This window comes from Dromiciops gliroides, chromosome 2, assembly GCF_019393635.1.
Source record: "Dromiciops gliroides isolate mDroGli1 chromosome 2, mDroGli1.pri, whole genome shotgun sequence".
In the NCBI taxonomy this organism is placed as follows: Eukaryota; Metazoa; Chordata; class Mammalia; order Microbiotheria; family Microbiotheriidae; genus Dromiciops; species Dromiciops gliroides.
In genome coordinates this window covers 509,685,913-509,709,738 of record NC_057862.1, presented here as the reverse complement: position 1 = coordinate 509,709,738, position 23,826 = coordinate 509,685,913, and the positions used below count along the sequence as shown (strand labels likewise).

General features: G+C 37.3%; 1 protein-coding gene across 7 annotated transcripts in view; it reads right to left on the bottom strand.

Moving 5' to 3' along the window:
* The window catches only part of ARHGEF10 (Rho guanine nucleotide exchange factor 10), a 233,289-nt gene that overhangs the window by 27,632 nt on the left and 181,831 nt on the right, over positions 1-23,826 (bottom strand). For all 7 annotated transcript variants that reach the window (XM_043985031.1, XM_043985030.1, XM_043985033.1 and 4 more), the window contains 3 exons: positions 21,604-21,827; positions 20,333-20,490; positions 7,332-7,474 (listed from right to left, as the gene is read on the bottom strand). In XM_043985031.1, the coding sequence (XP_043840966.1) occupies positions 7,332-7,474; positions 20,333-20,490; positions 21,604-21,827 (525 nt within the window). The remainder of the gene's footprint in view (positions 1-7,331; positions 7,475-20,332; positions 20,491-21,603; positions 21,828-23,826) is intronic.

The window sequence follows — 23,826 nt, the reverse complement described above, 5'->3', positions numbered from 1 at the left end:
AAAGTAAAATAGAAATAAATACTGCAAATGTAACCAGGTACATACACTGGGTTTTATGATAGCTAGAGAAAATCACTTTGAAAACAGGTTCCTGGAATCAGACAACTGAGAGAGGAGATAAAGAAGAGAGGATGAGCAAGATAAACAGGAGAAAGACACAGAGAGAAAAAGACATGGTATGATGGAAAGAGCATTGCTTCAGGGGTCCTGGGTTCAAATCTCACTTGCAACACTTATTACTTATGTGACTTTGGACAAATCACTTAATCCTCCTGCATCTCTATGTTCTCATCTGTAAAATGAGGGAATTGGACGAGACTGCCTCAAAGGTCCCTTTCAGCTCTAAATCTGTGAACCTCTGAAGGAAGTGGGCAGTTAAGAGTTGGGACCAAAAGGGATGACTCTACACAGACAGAACTTCCCAGGCAAAGACAAGTATGGTGTGGGAGGATTCAGCTTCTCCTATTTCCAGAAAGTTAGAGAGTAGTGGTGGTGATGATGCTGGTGGCAAAGTACTTCTTGGCCAGCTGTCCCTCATAGCAATTACAGGAGTATTCTATAATGACCCCAAAAAACAAAAAGAAAAATATACATTTCAAGGACATGACCAATTAGAAATTATATGTTAACATGCATCAACTCTCATTTTTTAGTATTTCATTCTACAATTTATTTGAAGGATGCAAAAAGAAGAGAGGAAGGAAGGAACAAAGGAACAAAGGAAGAAAAAAATTCCTTTTATTCACTTCACTTTAGAGATACCAGTTGCACTATTCTAGCAGACTCAGAAGAGAGAAGGGGAATAGTAAGTTTAAATTGAAAAGTCTTGCAGTAACCATGTATCTTGCAGGAACAAATAAGTAAATTGAACAGAATTATCAGATTATTCTGGCATGAACTATATTAACTACTAGAGGCCTTTAAAGTCTACATGTATCCCATGTGTGGATTTACAACATGAAACCATAGGAATGGAAGCAATTATTCAGCTAATTTGAGGGGAAGCTTTCACCTGAAGTTTCCAGGAAACTGAAACTAACTTGTTTTTTTTCTTGAATTATCCAGATTGAAAGCAAAATTTTAAAGAACAACCTTTTAAATCCCATGCTCTTTCCTTTAATCACCAAAATGCCCCTCCCATTATTTCTATTTATCAGAAATATTACTTTTTCTACATGTTATTATGTAAACAGTATATATTTTAAACTTTACCTTAGAACTTCACCAAATTACATAAGAATACATTTACCCTAAAGCTATTTAGAGCTTCAAATATCAGATCAATGCTTTTGAAGTCATTGATAACAACTTCTACCTCATCCCACTCATCCCAAGTCCATTTCACTTTCTGAAACCTTTCTTTTCTATAGCAAGCCCAGGATTATTGGGCATATAACATAGAGTTGTCTCTCCAGAAGTGAAACCTAGCATGGCCTGCCACTATTTCACCAATATATTGTAAAACTGAAATCTCTTTGCACAGGCTTCCCCCAGTATAGAGAAAATTCAGGCATGAGCGCAAACCCCCATCCTTGTGCCAAGAAGGAAGGTGTGGTTTCTCAAGCACAAGACCAGCACAATGAATCCTGTTATTCAAAAGTCAAGGAAAGTGGCCAGACCTTTGTTATCCTTAACATTAAAAAAAACAATTGCTAGCTTGTAGTCAGTGAGCTTTATAAAGCAGATTTACATTTGAACACAATTTTATTACTTCTACCTTCTTAGCCAAATTTTAAAATACATTTTTAGATAATCTAAAAGTAAATTGCTGATTCTGAAAATGTTAGAATTAGGGAAAACATGAAGAGAGGGAATAGCAACCTGTAAATGTCTTGGTTGAAACTAAAGAAATATTTTCTCATTTTCTCTCTCTCTTTTTAACATATATATATAACATTATATTATTATTATTATTATTATTATTATTATTATTATTATTATTTTAGTGAGGCAATTGGGGTTAAGTGACTTGCCCAGGGTCACACAGCCAGTAAGTGCCAAGTGTCTGAGGCCGGATTTGAACTCAGGTACTCCTGAATGCAGGGCTGGTGCTCTATCCACTGCGCCACCTAGCTGCCCCTAACATTATACATTATAATGCATAATTATAATATTACATGTTATACTGTAATTTAATATTATTATATCATATAATTATATATCATACATAATATGTTAATAGATTACATAAAATAAGTTATATAACTAATATATAATGATGCCATTGCAGAATATTATATATAATGATATTATCATACTATGTTATATAATAATATAATATAAATTAATAATATTATAATTATAATATAAGAGAGAGAATTACTTAGATTTCAATAGAATATAATTCCATTGAGGGCAGGGATCATTTGATTTGTTCTTTGTAATCTAAATTCTGAAATAAGTGCTGGAATGTTCTTGGCACATTGTATGAGCTTAATAAATGTTTTTTGACTAGGTATATAGTAGTAGTAGGCCTCCACCAGTTACAGACCATGGATCAGCGCCTTGAAAGCCACAGGCCACAGTGTGGCTGTGCAGTCCGATACGGAAGCCGCAGTTCCTGAGTGACTTATAACTGGTAACTGCCGCATCTCGTGTTGTATCTACCCCATGAGGAGTAGCTGGAGTGTCCTCTCCAGGGCCCTGGCTATATACACTAGGTATATAGTGGTTGCTTAATAGATGGTTGTTGAATAAGTGTTAAGATTAATTTTTTTTTAAAATGAAGAATTTCACTTGTTTGTCACAGAATTATTTTTGCATTGTAAGAGGGAAGCACAATCCCGGCAGATACAAAGTTAATTTCTTGTTCTAAAAAGACCACACATCATTATAAGGCAGCATAATATAGGCAAACAGCAATGAATGAGGAGATGGAAGACTCAAGGCCATCACTAAGTAACCATGGTCAGTCATAGGCAAGCCACTTTCCTTCTTTGAACCTAGAGGCAGCTGATGATGCAGCAAATAGAGTATTAGGTCTGGAGTCAGGAGAACCTAAATTCAAATCTAGTTTCAGACAATTATCATCCATGTGACAATGAACAAATCATTCTATTTTTATTTGCCCCAGGTTCACCAAATAAGAAATGTTGATAATGATTGCACTAGCTTCTCAAGGTTGTTGTGAGAATCAAAGGAAATAATATTTGTAAAAAGTGCTTAGTACAGTGCCAGGCACATAGTAGGTACTATATAAATGTTTATTCCCTTCCCTTTGAGCCTCAGTTTCCTCATCTATAAAATGGGGACAATATTATACATTCTACCTCCCTCAGAGAACCATTTGCAAAAGTTCTATAAAAACATGCTATTATTATCTAAGAATTGCATATTAAAGCAGGTGGGAGAGCATAGAAAAGGAGAAAAAAAAATCAACTGCTTGAAATAAGACTTCATTGCTACCCAGAACACTAATTAATGACTATATAACACCAGAGGAAAAAGAGTAGGAGGAAGAAGAAGGGGCAAGATGATACATGCTATTCTTATACTGGGGGTTGTTCCTACTAATTGTTTGACAAAGGAAAAAAGTTTGAATTTTTAAATTTCCTGAGGAAAATTTGGAATATTAGAGTAAATTTTTCTTCTTATACTATGATAAACCTTTGTCTGAAACCACAGCTCTGTGTAGGCTGCCTTCTCTTATATTTTAATGGATTGACCTCTGATGAGGGGGGAAATATGAGTTGTAAAGTATTACATGGTTATAAGCTATTAAACAGCAGAAAAAGAAAAAGAAGTTGGCTCATGATAAGTAGTGAAAAGCTGGTAGGTAGGACACTAAGGTTCTAATCTCAACATTGCCACCAACTCCTCCTGTGACATTAGGCAAGATATGGAACTTCTTTCTTGGCCTCTATATTTCCTTATCTATTATAAAATGAGGGGATTAGATTAAAAGACGTCTAAGATTCTTTCTGGTTCTAAAACGATGTCAGCTGGTAGCACAATGGATAAAAAGCTGCACCTGGAGTCCTTCCTTCCTTCCTTCCTTCCTTCCTTCCTTCCTTCCTTCCTTCCTTCCTTCCTTCCTTCCTTCCTTCCTTCCTTCCTTCCTTCCTTCCTTCCTTCCTTCCTTCCTTCCTTCCTCCCTCCCTTCTTTCCTTCCTTCCTTCCTTTCTTCCTTCCAATTGGTGCAAGAAATTCCCATATGGAGATTCCTCCTACAATGCAGATCTTTGACTTGCTGAGTTTCCTATTGGCCCCAAGAAATTATGTTGCTAACCCATGGTCACACAGCTGATATGCATCAGAGGCCATTTTTGATCTGAAGTCTTCTTGACTTCTGGGATAGCTCCCTAGCCACTATACAGTTACTCCTTCCACATCCCAGTTATCTCCTCCACATCCTAGGGGTTAGGGGCACAGTGCCCCCACAATCTGCAAAATCCACATAAAGTTTTTTGCCCCTCCCTTCATACTACAGAAGTCTGAATTATTATGCTACTAACATATTAAATATGTTGATATTATACATATATTTTATGCATTTCTGAGTTTCTGAACTTTTTCTCTTTCATCTATTGGCCTTTGCATATCATCTGCAGCTTCCACCAAACTCCCCCAAAATTCCCATTTAATTTCTTATGCTGACCTGCAATATATTGAAACCATGATGTGGAAAGTCACAATGTGGAAGGGATAACTGTACTATACTGTTTTCAATAGTTTCTATCAATTCAATAACCCCTTTATTAAGCATCTATAATATGCCAAACACTATGTTGGGCCCTAGGGGACGTATAAGGATAATTAAGATACAGTCCCTGCTCTCATAGCACTTAAAATCTTTTAGGGACGATATGACATTATATAAATACTGTTGTTATTCAGTAGTTCAGTTATATCTGACTCTTTGTGACCTCATGGACCCTACTGTCCAAGAGTTTTTCTTGGCAAAGGTACTGGAGTGGTTTGTCATTTCCTTCTGCAGTCGATTAAGGCAAAGAGAGGTTAAGTGACTTGCCCAGTGTCACACAGCTAGTTAATGTGTGAGGCCAGATTTGAACTCAGGTCTTCCGGACTCCAGGCCCAGAACTCTATCAACTGGGCCATTTAGCTGCAAGCTATATACAAGATAAACAGGAAATAATTAATAGAGGGAAGGCACTGGAATTAAGAGGAGTTAGGAAAGGCTCCAATGTTTTAAAGACCCAAGATTTTGTTAGTGTGGCTATTTCCCTCAACTAATCTAGATCACAAATTCTTCATGACTTAGTAGATGGATTAAACTCTATGGCCACTAAAGTCCTTTCCAGTCTCAAGTTCTTTAATTATTTTTGGAGGGGGGTGGGGCAATGGGGGTTAAGTGTCTTTCCCAGGGTCACCCAGCTAGTAAGTGTCAAGTGTCTGAGGCTAGATTTGAACTCAGGTCCTCCTGAATCCAGGACCAATGCTTTATCCACTGCACCACCTAGCTGCCCAATTCTTTAATTCTTAATGGCATATTATGGCCACAAAATTTAACCAACCAGTTGTCAACCTGGTGATGTGCTTCTATGAATATGAGTAACTTGGTCCTTGGGCCATCATCCATCCCTCAATCCAAGCTTAAGAACCAGGACCACCTCCTCATCCCTAAACTCATTCCTCCTACTCCCCAACTTCCTTCTTTCTTCCAGGAAATTCCCAGCTCATTCACTGGACTTTACCTTCTCAGAAACCTTGCATGGCTTCTCAAACCTCCTCCCCCCTTGTTTGTTCCCTTTTATTTGTTGTCTTCCCTCAGAATATAAAGTGTCTATGTATAGGCACTGTCTTTTTTGCTTGTATTTGTATTCCCAGTGCTTGGCACAGTGCCTACCTGGCATATCCTAAGTGCTAAATACATATTTTGTGAGCTGCCTCCCTTTTTTTTCTTTGTGACCCTACATCTAGCATCTAGAGTCTGGCTTCTAATAAGTGCTTTATAAAGGACTGTTGCTTAACAAGGAAGGTACTTGTAGAAGAAATATGCATTGCCTACACAACAGTACCATGATTATATGGTTTTAACGCAGAACATAATAATGGTAATAGTTTACCAAATAGTACAAAGAGGCTCAAAGGAGAAAAAAGTCATTTTCAAAATGGAGGTTGAGGTGAGAAAGCTTATTGGAGGAGGTGATGTTTGACTAGAGAGAGCACAACATGACACAGAAGTTGGCAAGAACAAAGGCATTGGGGTGTGTTGGATGAGAGATGGAGGGTAGTTAGGCCAGAGTGACTGAAGTGAGTGTGTTGGGAGAATATCATAAGACAAAAAAGATAGAGAGGATGCCAGGGGGTAAAATCCTCAATCATAAACTGTTAGAGTTTGGGCTTTGTTAGATAATAACAGTTTTAATCAGGGGAGTGGCACTTCCTCACCTGTGCAGGAGGCAGCTTAATCTATCAGTAGTATGAAGAATGGAATAAAGGCTGGAAGACATAAAACTTGCAATGATATCCTAAGCTACAGTATTTTAAGAAGCTATATGCAATTTAAATCTAAACCAGTTTTTCTCTATAATATCCAGAAATTTTCTGAAATAAATAAAACAAGCAAAACAATCTGAAAAAAATTTTAGAGAGTGAATGAAAATGACAGGGCAACCCATTCAACCCCCTCACTGAACAGGAAGCTGAAGCCCAGAAAGGGGAAGTGACTTCCCCAAGGTGATTTAGTTAATGGTTAAATAATAGCAGAGACAGCTCAAGAATCCCAGGTCTCCTGACCCCAGTCCAGTATTCCCTCTCATCTATATACCATTCTACTTTTCTATTGGGGTACATACACTGAATACCTAATCAGTTTAGAAAAATCATTTGCTAGATTTTAGTCTGCTTTGGAACCCTTAAAGCAGCCATCTAATGTCTACACTCAGAGCTCCCAAAGGAATCAGGCAGAGGGCTTTAAGGAAATGGAATAGGCTTTGTTTCTGCTATTAGTTACCTACTGGGAGAGGCTCATAGGAATGTATTTTTCTGGAGTAATTAATTGCAATGACTGCAAAAAAAATTATCTAAGCTTAGACTGAACAGTAGGAGAGGGTATTATGTAGTCTGGGGAAACTTACATACTCACCCTCCCCCCAAAAATAACTCACCTATTTTTGCAAGAGTATTTTAAAGTAAATTTTAGAAGATTTTAACACATCATTTTATAGCCTAATCCACATGTTTGGGATATGGGGTGCTCTCATTAGTTTATCAAGTATTTTTGAAACTCTTTCATTCAGACAAATGGCTTTCTGATTTCATTTGTTTGGGCAGTATCAGAAGCTGGAGTCCTTGGCTTTTTTCAGGGATATGTTCACTGGGTCTATTTCATTGCATAGTATCAAAATAACGCATTTAAAAGATGTTACCTCTATAGAATGAGTCTCAATACTGATGATAAAAACTTGTCCACCGGATGCTGCCCATATCGTATCTTCCATCATTAGTAGACTTCTAACTGGCAGGACACCTAATTTGATGACTTTTTGAGGTTCAGAATTCCAGGATCCATCTTAAATGAAAAAATAAAATAAAATCATAATCTAACCCAAATTATTGATGTAAATAGCTTGCCCCCTACTTCAGGGATGGGGGTAGTGAATTAGACCATTCAAAATGTCATAGAATCAAAACTTTTTTTTTTTTAGTGAGGCAATTGGGGTTAAGTGACTTGCCCAGGGTCACACAGCTAGTAAGTGTTAAGTGTCTGAGGCTGGATTTGAACTCAGGTACTCCTGACTCCAGGGCCGGTGTTCTATCCACTGTGCCATCTAGCTGCCCCCAAAACTTATTTTTAACTGACATTAGGGTATGTGTGTGTTTGGTAGGTGGGGGGACACGCCTGAACCTTTCAGGGAAATCATAATACTTCAAATAAAGTAATTCAGTTACACTAGAAGGATCTAGAACTAAGAACTAGAAACTGACTTCTTCCTTGTCCTGTAAGTATATTTTATTCTGTCTAATCACACTTCATGATCAGGTGAATTTCACAATACAAAAAGCACTAGTCTAAGAGAAACTGTTCTCTCTTGCTAAATTTGCTTTCTTTCCTGGTGGGTTATGGGTATACACACACACACACACACACACACACACATGCATATATATGTAAAATTAAGTAATTCAGTAATAATGCCCTTAAATATAAAAAACCAACACTATTATTACAAATAATTTCTAATCATTAAAAGGTAGCATGCTTTAGAATCATGGTATCTAGAGCTTAGAGGATTCTTACTAGTCCAAACACTTCATTTTACTAATGAGGAAATGGAAACCCCAAGATGTAAAGTATCTTAGTCAAGTCACACAACAATATGTGGCAAGCCCATGTTCCTTTGACTCCAAATCTAGTGCTTTCTCTATTTTAAAATTTATCCATTCATTGATCAGCAAACATTTACTAAGCATCTAGGTGAGGCATTGGGAAAGGCTTCTTGTAGAAGCTGGAATTTCAGCTGGGACTTAAAGGAAACCAGGGAAACCAAGAGGTAGAGATGAGGAAGGTGACTATTCTAGGCATGAGAGACAGTTGGTAAAAATGTCTGGTGTCTGGAGATGGAGGGTTTTGTGTGAGGAATGGCAAGGAGGTCACTGTCATTGAATCACAAGGTATGTAAGAGGCGGTGTAAGGTGTAAGACTACACTTTAAGGCCGTAGGATGGGAGCAGGTTCTGAAGAGCTTTGAAGGCCAAACAGAAGTGTTTAGATTTGATTCTAAGAGGTGATAGGGAGTCACTGGAGTTTATTGAGTAGGGGGGCAGGAGGAGGGGCATGAATTGTTGAGACCTGAGATTTTGGAAGATCACTTCAAGGCTGAGTAGAAGATGGACTGGAAGTAAGGACAGACTTGTGGCATTCTATGCCTTAGTCCTCTCTTTAATTCAACCTTCATGAAAATTCACATCCTTTATAATTAGGTCAACAGAATGTGGTCAATGGTTTTATTAAGTGGCAGCATAATAGACTGGAAAGAGAAAACCCAGCAATCAGAAAACCTGGGCTAGATTCCCAAGTCTGGAACTTAGTAGTCATGTGATCTCTTCACCTCTCTGTCTGTTTCATCACTGGTAAAATATGAATAAATAACTCTTGTCTTGCCTACCTTAAGGGGTTCAAAGATCAGAAGAGATTATGTACATTTAAGGCCTTTGTAAACTCCAGTGTGCTATGCAGATATATAATTAATTATCATTTTTAATAGAAACAATATTACCTACTTCTTTTCAGATTGTTTTGCACCATTTGTCAATGTTTTTCAAAATATGATTGGTCACTTCTCTGGAGCAAACTCCAGATTAAATAAATCATAGCACCATTTAAAAATCACCATACTATTTTAAAACCATAGCACTATTTAAAAAAATAAAACAGGCATTTTATTCCTAACAATTAAATTGGGGGGGGGCTTTACTCTGTAACTTTGGATATAAGAATACAGTGATACTGTTTCAGTTCACAAGCAAATAAATGATCTGAGATCTCTCATAATTCAATTCAATTCAACTTCTCAAACATTTTTAAGCCCCCACTACAGCTGAAGGGCAGAGAAAACTGGTTTTATTTATTTCCTGGGAGAACTTTCAGTTTTGGTTTGGTTCATGGTTATCCAATATCTTGTGGGCATTTGACAGAATCACAGAAAAGTCAGAGATGGAGGGAATCTTAGCAATTGCTTATTCCAACCTCTTTATTATACAGAAGAGGAAACAGACTCAGAGCAAGGGAAAGGACTTATCCAAGATCACATGGTGGATTAGAAGTTGGGTATACTCAATGATCCAAGATAATTCCAAAGGACTCATGATGGAAAATGCTGTCCACATCCAGAAAAAAGAACTGTGGACTCTGGATTAAGATCGTACCATACTGTTTCTACTTGTTTTCTTTTTTTGAGGTTTTTCCCTTTTGTTCTGATTCTTCTTTTGCAACATGACTAATGCAGAAATGTTTAATGTGATCGTATGTATATAGCCTATATTGGATTGCTTGATGTCTTGGGGAGGGGGAAAGGAAGGGAAGGAGGGAGAAAAAATTGGCACTAGAAATCTTATAAAAATAAATGTTGAAAACTAAAAAAGGGGCAGCTAGGTGGCGCAGTGGATAAAACACCGGCTCTGGATTCAGGAGGACCTGAGTTCAAATCCGGCCTCAGACACTTGACACTAGCTGTGTGACCCTGGGCAAGTCACTAAACCCTCACTGCCCCTCAAAAAGAAAAAAAACAAAACCTAAAAAAAAAAATTGGATATCCTGATAGGGGAAACCCTATTATATGGATCCCCACTATCTCTTTACTTTGTTAGGATGACAGTTATAAGAGAAATGAATAGACATGCAACAAAGAAAGCCTATATTTAGATTATTTTAATCTGATAATTTCCCTTTTATTATAAAATCCCATTGAAGTAGATGGTTAGAACACTGTACATGATGCATGAGTTAAAGATAGCATAAATTCCTAAGGGTAGGGAAATGGGCTTCTATGTCCTTCTTTTCTCTATTCAGCGATTATTTCATAGTGTTCTACATAAGTGAGTGATCAATAACTATTGCTTACTAGAAAGCGTTTATGGTGTTAATCAGGTTAGTAGCATAATGGTATGTGAGGCCTTATAGAGAGAGTTAAATTTTATGAGCAGATAAATTACTTGAACATCCAAAAAAGGATTATCACAGCATGAAGAATTATTCCTCAGAAAAATGTTAAGTAGAGAAAGTTGCCTTTGGTCCTGACAGCCTTTTCCCCCTGTTTCTCCTTCCCATTTATCCACAGAAATACCTTCTAATGTTTCCTTCTTTTCCCCTCCTTGGTCAATCTCTAGACTCAGAAAAGAATCAATTAGGCATCTGTATCTTAACTTCACACTACATACATGTTTCACTTCTCCCAGGGGTAACTATTTTAAGCCTTCTCCTTAGCAGTGTAAAGAAAGGTTTCATCCTCTGGTAAAAAGATCTTTAGATCCAAAAGAGGCGGTGAGTGCTTTATATAAGGAGAAGACAGAGGACTCTTCTAGACCTCCATTAAGTCACTCTAGGTACAGTTGGTGGTCACTTATCCTGTCTATGTGTAAGGTATCTACTGGCTTAATACCTTCTATGCCTCTCTTGAGTACTTATTTGCTCATTTTCAAAGATCAGGCGAAGAAAAAAATGAATGGTTCCATTACATTATTTTTTTTTAAGTGAGGCAATTGGGGTTAAGTGACTTGCCCAGGGTCACACAGCTAGTAAGTGTTAAGTGTCTGAGGCTGGATTTGAACTCAGATACTCCTGACTCCAGGGCCGGTGCTCTATCCACTGCGTCACCTAGCCACCCCTCCATTACATTATTATAGGAAAAAGCCCAAGTTGCAGAAAAGATTCCCAAAACACAAAATAGACCTAAATCCCTAAATAATAACAAATAAAAGGGTAGAACTGACCACTACTGGATTTTTCATCATGGCTTTAGGAAGCCTTGAACTGACTTGGAATATATAGCTAACTTTTGAACTTATTGTTTCAATAGCATAGCATTTTGGTTAGGAGGGCAAAATGTCATCTTCATAACAATTCTCCAAAGTGTCTCCCATGAATATACTAAGATCATACAAAATTGAAATAGCTTGATATTCTTTGAATATCAAAGCAAACAAGGCATAAATCAGGGAGACATGTGCTTGACACTGTCATAGAAGATTTACTGAACAAGGGCCAATGGGAAGTGATTTCTTAATTTAAGTAGTAAAGTTCTACAGACACTACATTTACAGATAATACAATGTTGACTGCATCAAGCTTTCAGACAATACAGGGCCTCCTTAATGAGACCCAGCACCACTCAGAAATGATCCATTTAGTAAGTCATAGAGGAAAACCCAAGAGAATAGAGAACATTTATTGTCCAAATTATGGCATGAAGTTGGATGGCTGGCCCACTGAATTAGAATATCAATATATCTGCATTCTCTCTGTTTCTCTGTCTCTTCTATCTGTAGCAGTACTCCAAGATATCTGTATCAAGATTTATGGCAATGTACTCTGTGTGTGTGTGTGTGTGTGTGTGTGTGTGTGTGTGTGTTCTAAACTGACAGATTAATTCAAACAATTTTCAAAAGATGTCAGACAATATGCTAAATTAGCCCAGCAGCATGCATGCATGTATATATGTATATGCTCTTATAGGCCTATGTTCATATGCATACTGCCTCCATCCATTCTTCATATTATGCATGCTGAGAGACTAATTCAATGTGTTACCCAATATACATATATTTATCTATAATAAATCTCTATCTTGGACTAGTACTGAAGATAGACAATCACTTGAACCCAGAACTGAATGGAAAGTGGAGACCAAATTGTTTTGCAGTTGGAATATTATGCCGTACTTTCATACTACTCTTCTTAATATATTCTACAGTCCAGTCTAACTAGCTGAGCCTATTTGCTCTTCCCTGGTCTTGCTTGACACTGCTCCATCGAATCCAACCCACATCTGAAATATAGCTTTTGTCTCCAAGGGCAATAGAGCATGAGACACTGAATGAAAAGAGGAGGAATAACTTTACATTGATCATAACTATAATAGAAGTATGGCTACATTTTAAACATATTTCTACGTATAGTACTATAGTACTATGGAAATTGTTCCTGGGCTCTCAATATCTTTTTTTTTTTTAAGTGAGGCAATTGGGGTTAAGTGACTTGCCCAGGGTCACACAGCTAGTAAGTGTTAAGTGTCTGAGGCCGGATTTGAACTCAGGTACTCCTGACTCCAGGGCTGGTGCTCTATCCACTGCGCCACCTAGCTGCCCTGGGCTCTCAATATCTTAAGGATCTTGATATTGGTAATTTAAAGGTTTTGACTTTATAGGTCTGAAATTGAGCTAACCAGGTAACCTGAGGTCCCCCAGGATCTAAAATTCCATAAACTGATAATTTACATTTTAATACTTCAAAAGACCTGTAGTTTCATTTGTGTGGGTAGTTCATCCACTAACAGTTCTTTACCCCCACCATGCTGCAGTGGACATCTGAATGAGTTGATTCTGATGATGTGGCTCTCTGAATTTAGACAGGTTGGCTCAGATGACACAGTATATTTCTGAGCTTGGTACTCAAAACTTTTTTGACTCTGGTAAAAAATGTCAGATCATGCCCTTCATGGACAAAAAAGCTAAGAATTGACAACCACTTCCATTCCAAAATAAAACAACTAAGTGATTGTATGCTCATGATAATTGTTGCTTGACTGCTCTCCACATCCCTAACCCCCGTAAAAACAAATTTAAAAACGTCAACCTTAATAGCTTTGACTTGCTCATTCCAGTATGCATTTTAACATGTATATATTATATGGTATTTGCTAACTTTTTATATAGCTACTGTTTGTATCACAAAACATTTGGTATATCTTTTGGGGGGTTTGAAGGAAAAATTTCAAGCCACGGATTTTAACTTGGTGGTTTTGAAAGACTTTTTCTGGAAACACAACCTTTGGCATTTTGGCTTTCACAGATTTTTTTTTCCTCAGTCTCCTGCCAAAGGAATTTAGCCTTGTCCTTTCCTCTTTGGGCATTAGCAGCAATGCTGATACCCTATGGTGACGGCACCCCTAGGACTCATTCATTGGCTTTTCTCCACCAGTGACAATTGTATGGAACTTGCAGAAATTCCACAGTTAATGATTTGGCCTGGGCATCTGCCTAGGCATGGTGGAATGCTTGAGAATATTTTCTCTGGAGGTGTGTACCATGGCACATTTCACTTTGTTATTATGTAGATTGTGCCTGAAGGGGACTTGTGGATGGAATCCAAACCAAAGATTACTTGTAGGTCATATGACACTGTTACAAATCTGACCTTTTGTCAGCAGCTTTGACTCTGGCTTGAATATGACATTGCACTTCAGGCAGGAATGGTTTCAGTTTGCATGAGAGTAGTGTTACTTTCCCAAAGCAAGCAGACTAAATCAATTTTCAATTTTCTGCCCAGAGGAAACTTTATTGTATTCAGAGCTCAATAAAATGACATTCTGTCCCTAAGTAATGGCATTATTGTTTTAATTTTAGTACTTGAAAAACAAAGTGGATACCCATGTTAAAAAACCTGGAGCTGTAACTCTAGTACATTCAATGGAGAAGGGTATGTTGAAGAAGTGGAGCAGCTAGGTAGCACAGTGGACAAAGTGCTGGGCTTGGAGTCAGACTCATCTTTGTGAGTTCTAAAACGACCTCAGATACCTACTAGCTGTATGACCTTGGGCAAGTCCCTTTACCCTTGTGAGAACTGGAATGGCACCCCCTGCTGGGAGGGACACTGTGAGCTCTGCCCATGAAAAGAAAGCATGTGACTTTAGCATCTGAAAGTGACCTTTTCTGGGGTTTTGAAGGTCAGATGTGAAGGAAGTGATGTCCCCCTGCCGTGGGTCCTGTCAATCAGTGTTACCAATCAATTAGCTTGGAGCTGTGTGTGTGTCTGTGTATGGTCCTGTTTCCTGTTTCACAGGAGGCTTCTGGGAGGAGTGAGGCTTTTCATTTTGGGACTGAAGCTTGGCAGAAGGACAGATGCTGGGCCCTCTTAGATAGTTGGATGAAGTTTGCTTTTCCCCTCTCTCTCTCTCTCTTCACTAACTTCTGATGCACTTTAATAAATACTTAAAAGTCTAAACTCTTGCTAAAGCTTCTAATTTAAGGCGACTGCTCATTAGATTTTAGACATCATAGCTAGAATTTTAGGCCCTTACACCCTGTTTGCCTCAGTTTCCTCATGTGTAAAATGAGCTGGAGAGGGAAATGGCAAAGCATTCCAGTATCTTTATCAAGAAAACCCCAAATAGGGTCTCAAAGATTCAGACACGACTGAAAGAGCATGACAACAACAACAAATGTTGAAGGAGATAGAGTCTATTGAATACAGAGCAGGCCTAGGAATTTGCAGCACCAATGTGTATCAGTCCTGTCTTTGATCATAGAGTATGTGTGAAGGTAGGCAAGTCGCTTAATCTTTCATTATCTCAAAGCAACTCTTATTTGCTTTTCAGTTTCAGAAGAGATATGCTTAGTTCTCTCATAGGTCTGATCCCTCCAAAACAAATGTCAAATGTAAGCTCCTTGAGGAGATTGTTTTGTTATATCTTTCTGTCTAGCATCTACCATAATGCCTAGGGTAAAGAGAAAACTTAGTAAAATTTTTTTGTTTTTTGTTTTTTGTGGGGCAAATAGGGTTAAGTGACTTGCCCAGGGTCACACAGGTAATAAGTGTCAAGTGTCTGAGGCCAGATTTGAACTCAGGTCCTCCTGAATCCAGGGTGGGTGCTTTATCCACTGTACCACCCAGCTGCCCCCCAAATGTTTGGGTTTTTCTAAGTTTGATTGACAGAAGTTATATAAAATGAGAAAGTATAGTTGGATTATGATCTGATTCAGTGATCGCTGATGAGAATACACTGATGAGAATACAAATCCATGGAAGTTTAGAACTTTATCTTTCTAACCTTAAATTCCTGATAAGATATCTAGGTGATAAAAGTGGATACAGTGTTGGGCCTACAATCAGGAAGTTGTTTAGTTATTTCAGTTGTTTGAGCTCATTTTACAGATGAGGACACTGAAGCAAAAAAGGATTAAGTGACTTGCCTAGGGTAATATAGCTAATAAGTGTCTACAGCCAGATTTGAATTCACAAAGATGATTCTTTCTGACTACAGACCCAGTACTTTATCCCACTGGGTAGATCTGAGTTCAAATCCAGCCTTAGATATTTACTAGCTGTGTGACCTTGGGCAAGTCACTTAACCCATTTGCCTTAGTTTCCATAACTGTAAAACCGGGATAATAACAGTATGTACTTTGCAGGACTATTATTAGGATCAAATGAGATAATATTTGTAAAAGTGTTTAGCACTGTGCCTGGTACATAGTAGGTTCCTTATATAAATGCTTCCTCCTTTCTTCCCTTTTCTTCAAATAGCTTAATGCTAACTTTCTTCTCAAAAACTCTAGGGGAGGCTTTTCCAAATTAGTATCGTACACAAAGAAGAGGTAAGTTTCAGTATAATTACGATGATACCACTAATTATTTTTACTGTTCTGTCAACCTCATCATGGGACTCACAGCTAGAAGGGCCACTTTAGAGATCACAGGCCTTCTTAAACTTTTTCCACTTATGACCCTTTTTAGCCTGAGAAATTTTTATGTGGCCCTGGGTGTATAGGTATAAAAATAGTTATACATAACCTTTTATTGTTGCCAAATTTTTTACAACCCCCACATTCAGTTATGAGGTCATGATCCAGAGTTTAAGAAGCTTTGACCTAGATCAGTGGTATCAAACTCAAATACAAATAGTGGCCACTAAGCCTTACATATGGATCTCTTCAGGCCTCATATTAACTTAGAAAATCACATATTAATGTTATATTTTTATTTTATCTTGTTAAATGTTTCCCAATTACATTTTAATCTGGTTTGAGTCATACTTAAAAGTCTAAACTCTTGCTAAAGCTTCTAATTTAAGGCGACTGCTCATTAGATTTTAGACATCATAGCTAGAATTTTAGGCCCTTACACCCTGTTTGCCTCAGTTTCCTCATGGGTTATATACAGCCCATGCACCACATGTTGGATACTTCTGATCAAGACCAAGACACTTGTTTTATAATGAATGAAACTGAAGCCTAGAAAGGTAAAGTAACTCATCTAGGATCACACAGATGGTAAGCAGCAGAAGCAGAACCCAAACTCAGGTCCTCTAATCCATTGATTTTTCCACTGCACATTATTATAACAAGCTCAATCTCATTAATAACAGGCAAGAGCAATTCAAGATTATTGTCAGCATAAATTTCTTTATTTTTGGTATTTGATTCAACCCATCTATGGACCCAAAACAATTCAAACTGTTAATGCCTTCTTTAGAGCACTTAACAAAATATCATTAAAATACGTCAAAATGGTTGAAGACTTTAAGGTATACAAGAACATACACCCCATGACAAATCTATTAGGTAGACAGGCAAAGTAGTGTTATGCCAATTTTATAAGTGAGGAAATAGAAGGTATGAGAGGCTAGGAGACTTTGCCATGGTCATATGGGTAGTCTGTTTAACAGTCACAATAAATCAGTCACAGGCATTCACTAATTGCCTATCTGCTAGTTATTATTCTAGGCACCAAGATTCAAGGGCAAAAATGAAGGAAGGAAAGAAGGAAGAAAGGGAGGGAGGGAGGGAAGGAGGGAGGGAAGGAAGAAGGAAGGAAGGCAAGCAGATCCCTTCCCTCAAAGAGGAAACAACTTGTACAAATACATATTTGAAATTTATAAAAAATATTCTAGACCAGACATGATTTCACTAGCAAAGGATATTCCTCAGAGAAGGAAAGAATCTCTACCATTGCTGATTGGCACCAGCTCTTCAATTTGCAGTCTTAAGAGAATAGCCTGTAGTGCTAAAAAGTTAAGTGACTTGTGTAGGGTCATGTGATCCAGATGTGTCAGAAGCAAGACTTGAATCCATATCTTGAATCTACATCTTTCTGATTACAAAGTCATCTCTTTATCTACTAGTAGGCCTCTGAGACCTGGGAACAGGGGATAGGGAGGGAAAACACTGAAGACCTCCTAAGGAATGTGGCCTTTAAAGGAATTTAGGAAATCTAGTAATCTTTCCATTATCCCAAACTATCCCTCTAAAAGTAGAATGGGCAAATATAGCCTTAAATGACAGTTGCAATCTTTGTCTTAAACAGTCTTAAATAAACTTTTACACTGGTGGTCCTTCTTTTTAAATCAACATTTAAACAACTTGGTGAACTATCTTAAGAAAGAGTTGACTCTCTTATCTAGTTATTGTATAAAAGAAACAGTTTAGCAATTATGACACTCAAGCCAAAATGAACATATTTGGGAGGGGTTCACTGGCATTTAAATGATCAATCTTAAATAACTTCATCCATCAAGTTTTTTTATTCAGGAATATGTTTTTCAACTAATGTCTTATCACAACTATCTAGACTTTCCCATGGTCATTTTCATAGTTGGTTTAAGAGTCACAATCAATCTGTCAATTAACAGCTATTCACTAAGTGCCTATGTGTCAGGTAGTGTGCTAAGCACCAGGGATTCAAGGGCCAAAATGGAAAGAAAAAAAAAGCTCCATTACCTCATGGAGCTTACATCATATTAGAGGAATCAACAGATGTACAAATACAGGTATATATGAAATGTATACAAAGTCATCAGGCAGTTCTTAAAATAGTATGTTTTATGTTACGGCAACAAAGGAATTGATATGAAGAAGAGGAGAAAGGTGATGAATGAGGAGGAGGAGCTGTTATGAAGCAAAAGATGGCCAAATACTAATGAATCTTTCGGGCCACACAACTCGCAGTGGCCGTGAAGAAGCAGTGAACTTCAGTATCCACATGGATAAGAGGTCCTTGAAATACTGAAATGGTTCATTGTCAACACCTTATGCTCAACATTTTTATATGGTTCTCACTTTAACCAACACAGACTATCTGTACTACATGTCTTAGTTTGAGAGGTTTATCATGAGTTCTATGTGGTCTATCACTTGGCATGATTCATTTAATATCTCTAAAAGAGTAGGTAAAGAAGTGAGATTTGTAAGCTATGCATGTGGGGGGTGATAACTTAAGACATAAAAATGGTTGACCTCACTGACAGACTTTAAGTGGAGGGGTAAAGAAAGAACCCAAAGAGGGGGCAGCTAGGTGGTGCAGTGAATAAAGCACTGGCCCTGGATTCAGGAGGACCTGAGTTCAAATCCGACCTCAGACACTTGACACTTACTAGCTTGTGTGACCTTGGGCAAGTCACTTAATCCTCATTGACCCGCCCAAAGACAAACAAAAAAACCCACACCAAAGAAAGAACCCAAAGGGAAGCAACAAAGAACAAAGAAGAAAAAACAGTGCTTTCCACAAAAAACAAGAGAGAAAATAGCTTCAAGAAATAAGGAGTGGTCGGTAACGTTAAATGTTATAGCATAGAAGTTGAAAAGGACATAGACTGAGAAAAGGCCATTCGATTCAGGAAGAGTTTATTGGTTACTTGTAAAAGCTATTTCAGTAGATTGGTAGGGGGGCAGCTAGGTGGTGCAGTGGATAAAGCACTGGACCTGGATTCAAGAGGACCTGAGTTCAAATCTGACCTCAGACACTTGACACTTATTACCTGTGTGACCCTGGGCAAGTCACTTAACACTTATTGCCCTGAAAAAAAAATGGGTAGAGACAGATATTAGATTTTTGGTGACTATTCAGGAAAGGGGTTTATAGAAAATGAAGATAGTAAGAAGATGGAATGAATGAGTGAATGAATAGCAGGCCCATGCAAATGGCTTCTGTGTTATTATTTTCTAAATTAGGGGGATACTTGAGAAAGTTTGAAAGCATTAAGAAAGGATCTAGTAGGCAGAAAGAGATTGAAGAAACTAGAAATGGATCAATAACTCTGAGAGTAATATTCTAAAAGAGTTGAAGCCATGAGGCTCAGAGTACAGGTGGATGGTTTAGCTTGATAGAGAAATCAAATTCATTCTCTGTGAGTAGAGGGACATCTGAGAAAGCAGAGGAAAATAGTGATCTATTGATGTAAACCTGGGGGCAGATGGTAGAATCTGTAATCCTTTGTTGAATAGAGCTTAAAACATTGACAAAATAGAGGGAGAGACCATCTGGCAAAAGTGATGATGAGAACGGAAATGGAGACTTGAGGAGAAAGAGCAAAGTCCCAAATAATGTTGGAGAGTGTCCTAGGGATTTAATGAGAGAGGAATAAAAGAATTTGATCAACAGTAATCAGGTTGGACAGCATAAACCACTCCGGGGCCAGCCCTGCAGGATTTTTCATCTTCTATTGAACAAGTCACCTTGGTAATGTCACAATACTCATTTGACCTGATTTTTCTTACTGCCAACAGTTTCTAAATTTAAACAAAGAAACATCAAACACTTTAGCACTCATTCATTCAACAAATATTGACTAAGTGTCTCATACTTGTACAGCACTATAGTGGGTAATTTAGATCAATCAATCAACAAACATTTATTAAATGTCTAATATATGCCAAACCAAATCTAAAGTACCAAGCCAAAATAAAAGATAAGAACTATAGAATTCCATAATTCAGAGCTGGAAATGATCACAGTTCAACATACACATCAAAGGAATCTTCAATGTAACATACCCAACAAGCAGTTATTGACGAAATATTTGAATTCAGAAGTTGTACAAAGAAGAAAAATACTTGACATACTTAGGCATTGATTATTTATAGGAAAAAGGAAACAAGCAAGCAACAAACACAAGACCTGGTGTGGAAATCTTTCTGTAAATCTGGATTATAGTTACCTTCTGTTTTGGTGTAGACAGCAACGTTCCCATTGACAAGGCCAGCATAGAGATACTGTGATGTGCAAGTTAGGCTCATGACAGTAGACTTCTCAGGTGTGAAAAAGTGTTGAAGTCGCACCTTCTTTGAGCCTTGACTACTTTTATAAATAGAAATGCTTTAAAAGAAAAACATAAACTAATAAGCATATGTTTGACATATAGACAAAGGATTTGAAAAGTCAGGAATTTTTGCTCAACTGTTTTACTTTATTATAATGGAGTGAATGTTAAAATTGGAGGGAGTAATAGGGTGTTTCCTGAAACAATTGTGATATAAAAACAACAAGCATCAAGAAAATTTCTTTAAAAGGTTAAAGAATTAAATTAATCATTAATGTACTATATTTAATTTATTTAATAATAAATTTTAATTTGATCATGGCCAACAATGCTGTGTGACTTCATCTTCTATCTACAATGGTTCTCTCTTTCAGTAAGTGATGCTACTTGGGATTCCTTTCCCTCCACTTGGACAAGAAGCATTCTTTTCTTGTTAACATATATTCTGTCATGTTATAGAAACATTAGTCTTTAACTTCCCAAATTTCTTGGAAGATCAAGCCACAGAGTCATTACATTATTCTCTTCTAAATTAAGTCCATGCCCAAATATGCTTACAGTACAAAAATGTGGTCCTCTTTTATTCTCCAGTACAAAGCGTGACAAGTTTTAAAAATATCTCAGTGGTAAATTTCATGGTATAAGTAAAACCAAACCTTTTAAAACAATTACCATTCATGGTGGGGAGGAGGGGGGTAATTTTCATGTTCCTTATTGAGTACTTACTTCAAAAGGAAAATCTATAAAATGTCCGTGTGTATATTGCACTATGTATACATGTATTACAATGCATTGTATATATATATATATATATATATAAATAGGATATAAATATGTATGATCATAGATATAGAGAAAAATAGAAGGGATCTCAGAAGAAATCTATTCTAAGCTTCTCATTTTATAATTGAGGAAACTGAAACTCAGAAATGTAACAGGACTTTCTCAAAGTTACACATATAGTGATTGTCAAATACAGGATCTGAACCCCAGACCTTCTGACTTTAGTTAGTGTTCTTTCTACTATACCAAGCATGCATATATACATATCATTTTCTAACATCAACATTAGTTAAATAATTCTTTGCATTGTGATGGTTCACTGTTTTATTCTAATGATGAATACTTTTGAGAATTAAATTATTTGAAACGGTGAAAGACAATACTACCTCCCTTCTTCTGTGCCTAGACAAATAGTAGGTACATCTGATGTTTTTCCAGCCACAGTTTCAGAATCAGAGGTGACATTGGACTCTTTATGTTTTTCATCCACTGGAATGTACACCATACAAAGAATTCGTGACTCTACATTGAAGCATTCAATCACTTTGGGGCTGGAATGTTGAAATGAGATGATGGCTATTTGGCCCATCTGATTAGTACAGCTACCAATCTGAATTAGGAAATGAAGAGAAAAAAGATGATCAGCTGATGAAGAACAGTTGAAGAACTCACAAAAACAAATTTTAAAGAGGTAATGGCTCTGAAGGAAGCAGTGTGGCCCAGTCAATGGAGGATAGGAAAAGAATCAGAAAGAACTGAATTCAAGTCTTGCCTTTAACAGATACTAACATGTAACCACAGGCAAACAATTTAATTTCTCAGCTCCTCCAGGTAACTGTCTAAAACTATATTTTACAAATGAGTTGTCAGTCTATATCAATGATCACCCTAGACATTGCCTACATTGATGAAATCACATGTCCAGACCACCCCTCTCGCAACTCCAACAACACCCTCATCCCTGGCACCAAAAAAAAAAATAATAATAGAAAACATGTTCACACTCAAACTGATACTCAGGATTGATTGTACCCCATTTTCTTATATAACCATTTTCCTCCAGCAACAACACTTCTTACTCTTCATAGATTCGTGTTTAGATAATAATAATAATAAAAGTTCTTCTGTGATATTTACAAAGCTCGTTCATATAATAACACCCACCACAATAATAGAGACTGAATATTGTTAATTCAACTTTACATGTAAGGAAACTGAGGCTGAAAGGAAAGAAGTGACTTACCTATGGTCACATAGCTGTTAAATGTTGTGGTCAGAATTTTTACTTTGATTTACCTGACTCTTGGCCAGTATTCGTTATGCTAAACCACCACTGCACTACAGAATCTAATGTGCAGATTACTTATTTATAGATATCCTTATTTCTTATACTCAGTTAAATAGACTTCCTTATTTATACATAATTTTAAATCTTACAAGAACAGAATATAGAAATTTACATGCTGGGACACTTTAGTTCAAAGCACCATGCCTTTAAAAGCAAATTAAAAACTGTAAGAAAAGAAAAAGTGAATACAGCCTAAAGTTGATAAGTAAATTGCGTATGTTAATAAATGTGATTGACTCACATGTATGGAATTGAAGAGAATTTCTGAGGTCGTCCAGTTCAATTCCCTCATTTTACAAATAAGGAAACTGAAGGCCAATGAGGTTGTATGATTTGCCCATGGTCACAGAAATCATAAATGTTAGATGTACAATTTGAACCCAGGGCATCTGATTTCAAAGTCATGCAGGACCTAAACTTTTATACTTTATAAATAATTGAGTATTTATATTAACACTTTTGGGGGGTTCAGATATAATTTTATCACGTAGAGAAGGTCCCCGTGCAAGAAACTCCAAACATACCAGCAAATTCATTGCAAATTACAGTGTTGTCTGAAAGCACCAAGAAATTAAATTACTTTCCCTGAGTCACAGTCAGTATGTGCCAATGGTGGGACTTTAACCCAGGTCTTTCTGACTTTCAAGTCAGCTCTCTGTCCACTATTCCATGCTACCTCTCTATACAATCTTTTTTTTTTTTTTTTTGGCGGGGCAATGGGGGTTAAGTGACTTGCCCAGGGTCACACAGCTAGTAAGTATCAAGTGTCTGAGGCCGGATTTGAACTCAGGTACTCCTGAATCCAGGGCCAGTGCTCTATCCACTGCGCCACCTAGCTGCCCCCTCTATAAAATCTAATGAAACAATATCACAAATACTAAAAAGATCTGTGCCCAGTAGGTGGAACATCAATTGTCCACCAACTAGTTAGTAAATCCTGAGGTACTTACTGACACTTACATAGCTAATAAGTGTCAGGGGTAGGCCTTTAGCCTAGGTCTCCCTGATTCTAAGCCTAGTTCTCATTCAGAAGTGGGATGGATGCCAACTTACTAAATCTTGTTCTTTTGACTTTGGTGGATGATCAGAGAACAGGCAAAGGAGCAGAAGGAAGAAAGGCTGAGTCTGCTCAATATTGTTCCTTCCACATACTTTTCACTAATTAGAAATCCATTTGGATTAATCATCTCATTTAAAATGCAAAAACCCCTTGAGATTTAAACTACCTTAGCAGAGGACAAAGTTCTGGGCCTGGAGTCAG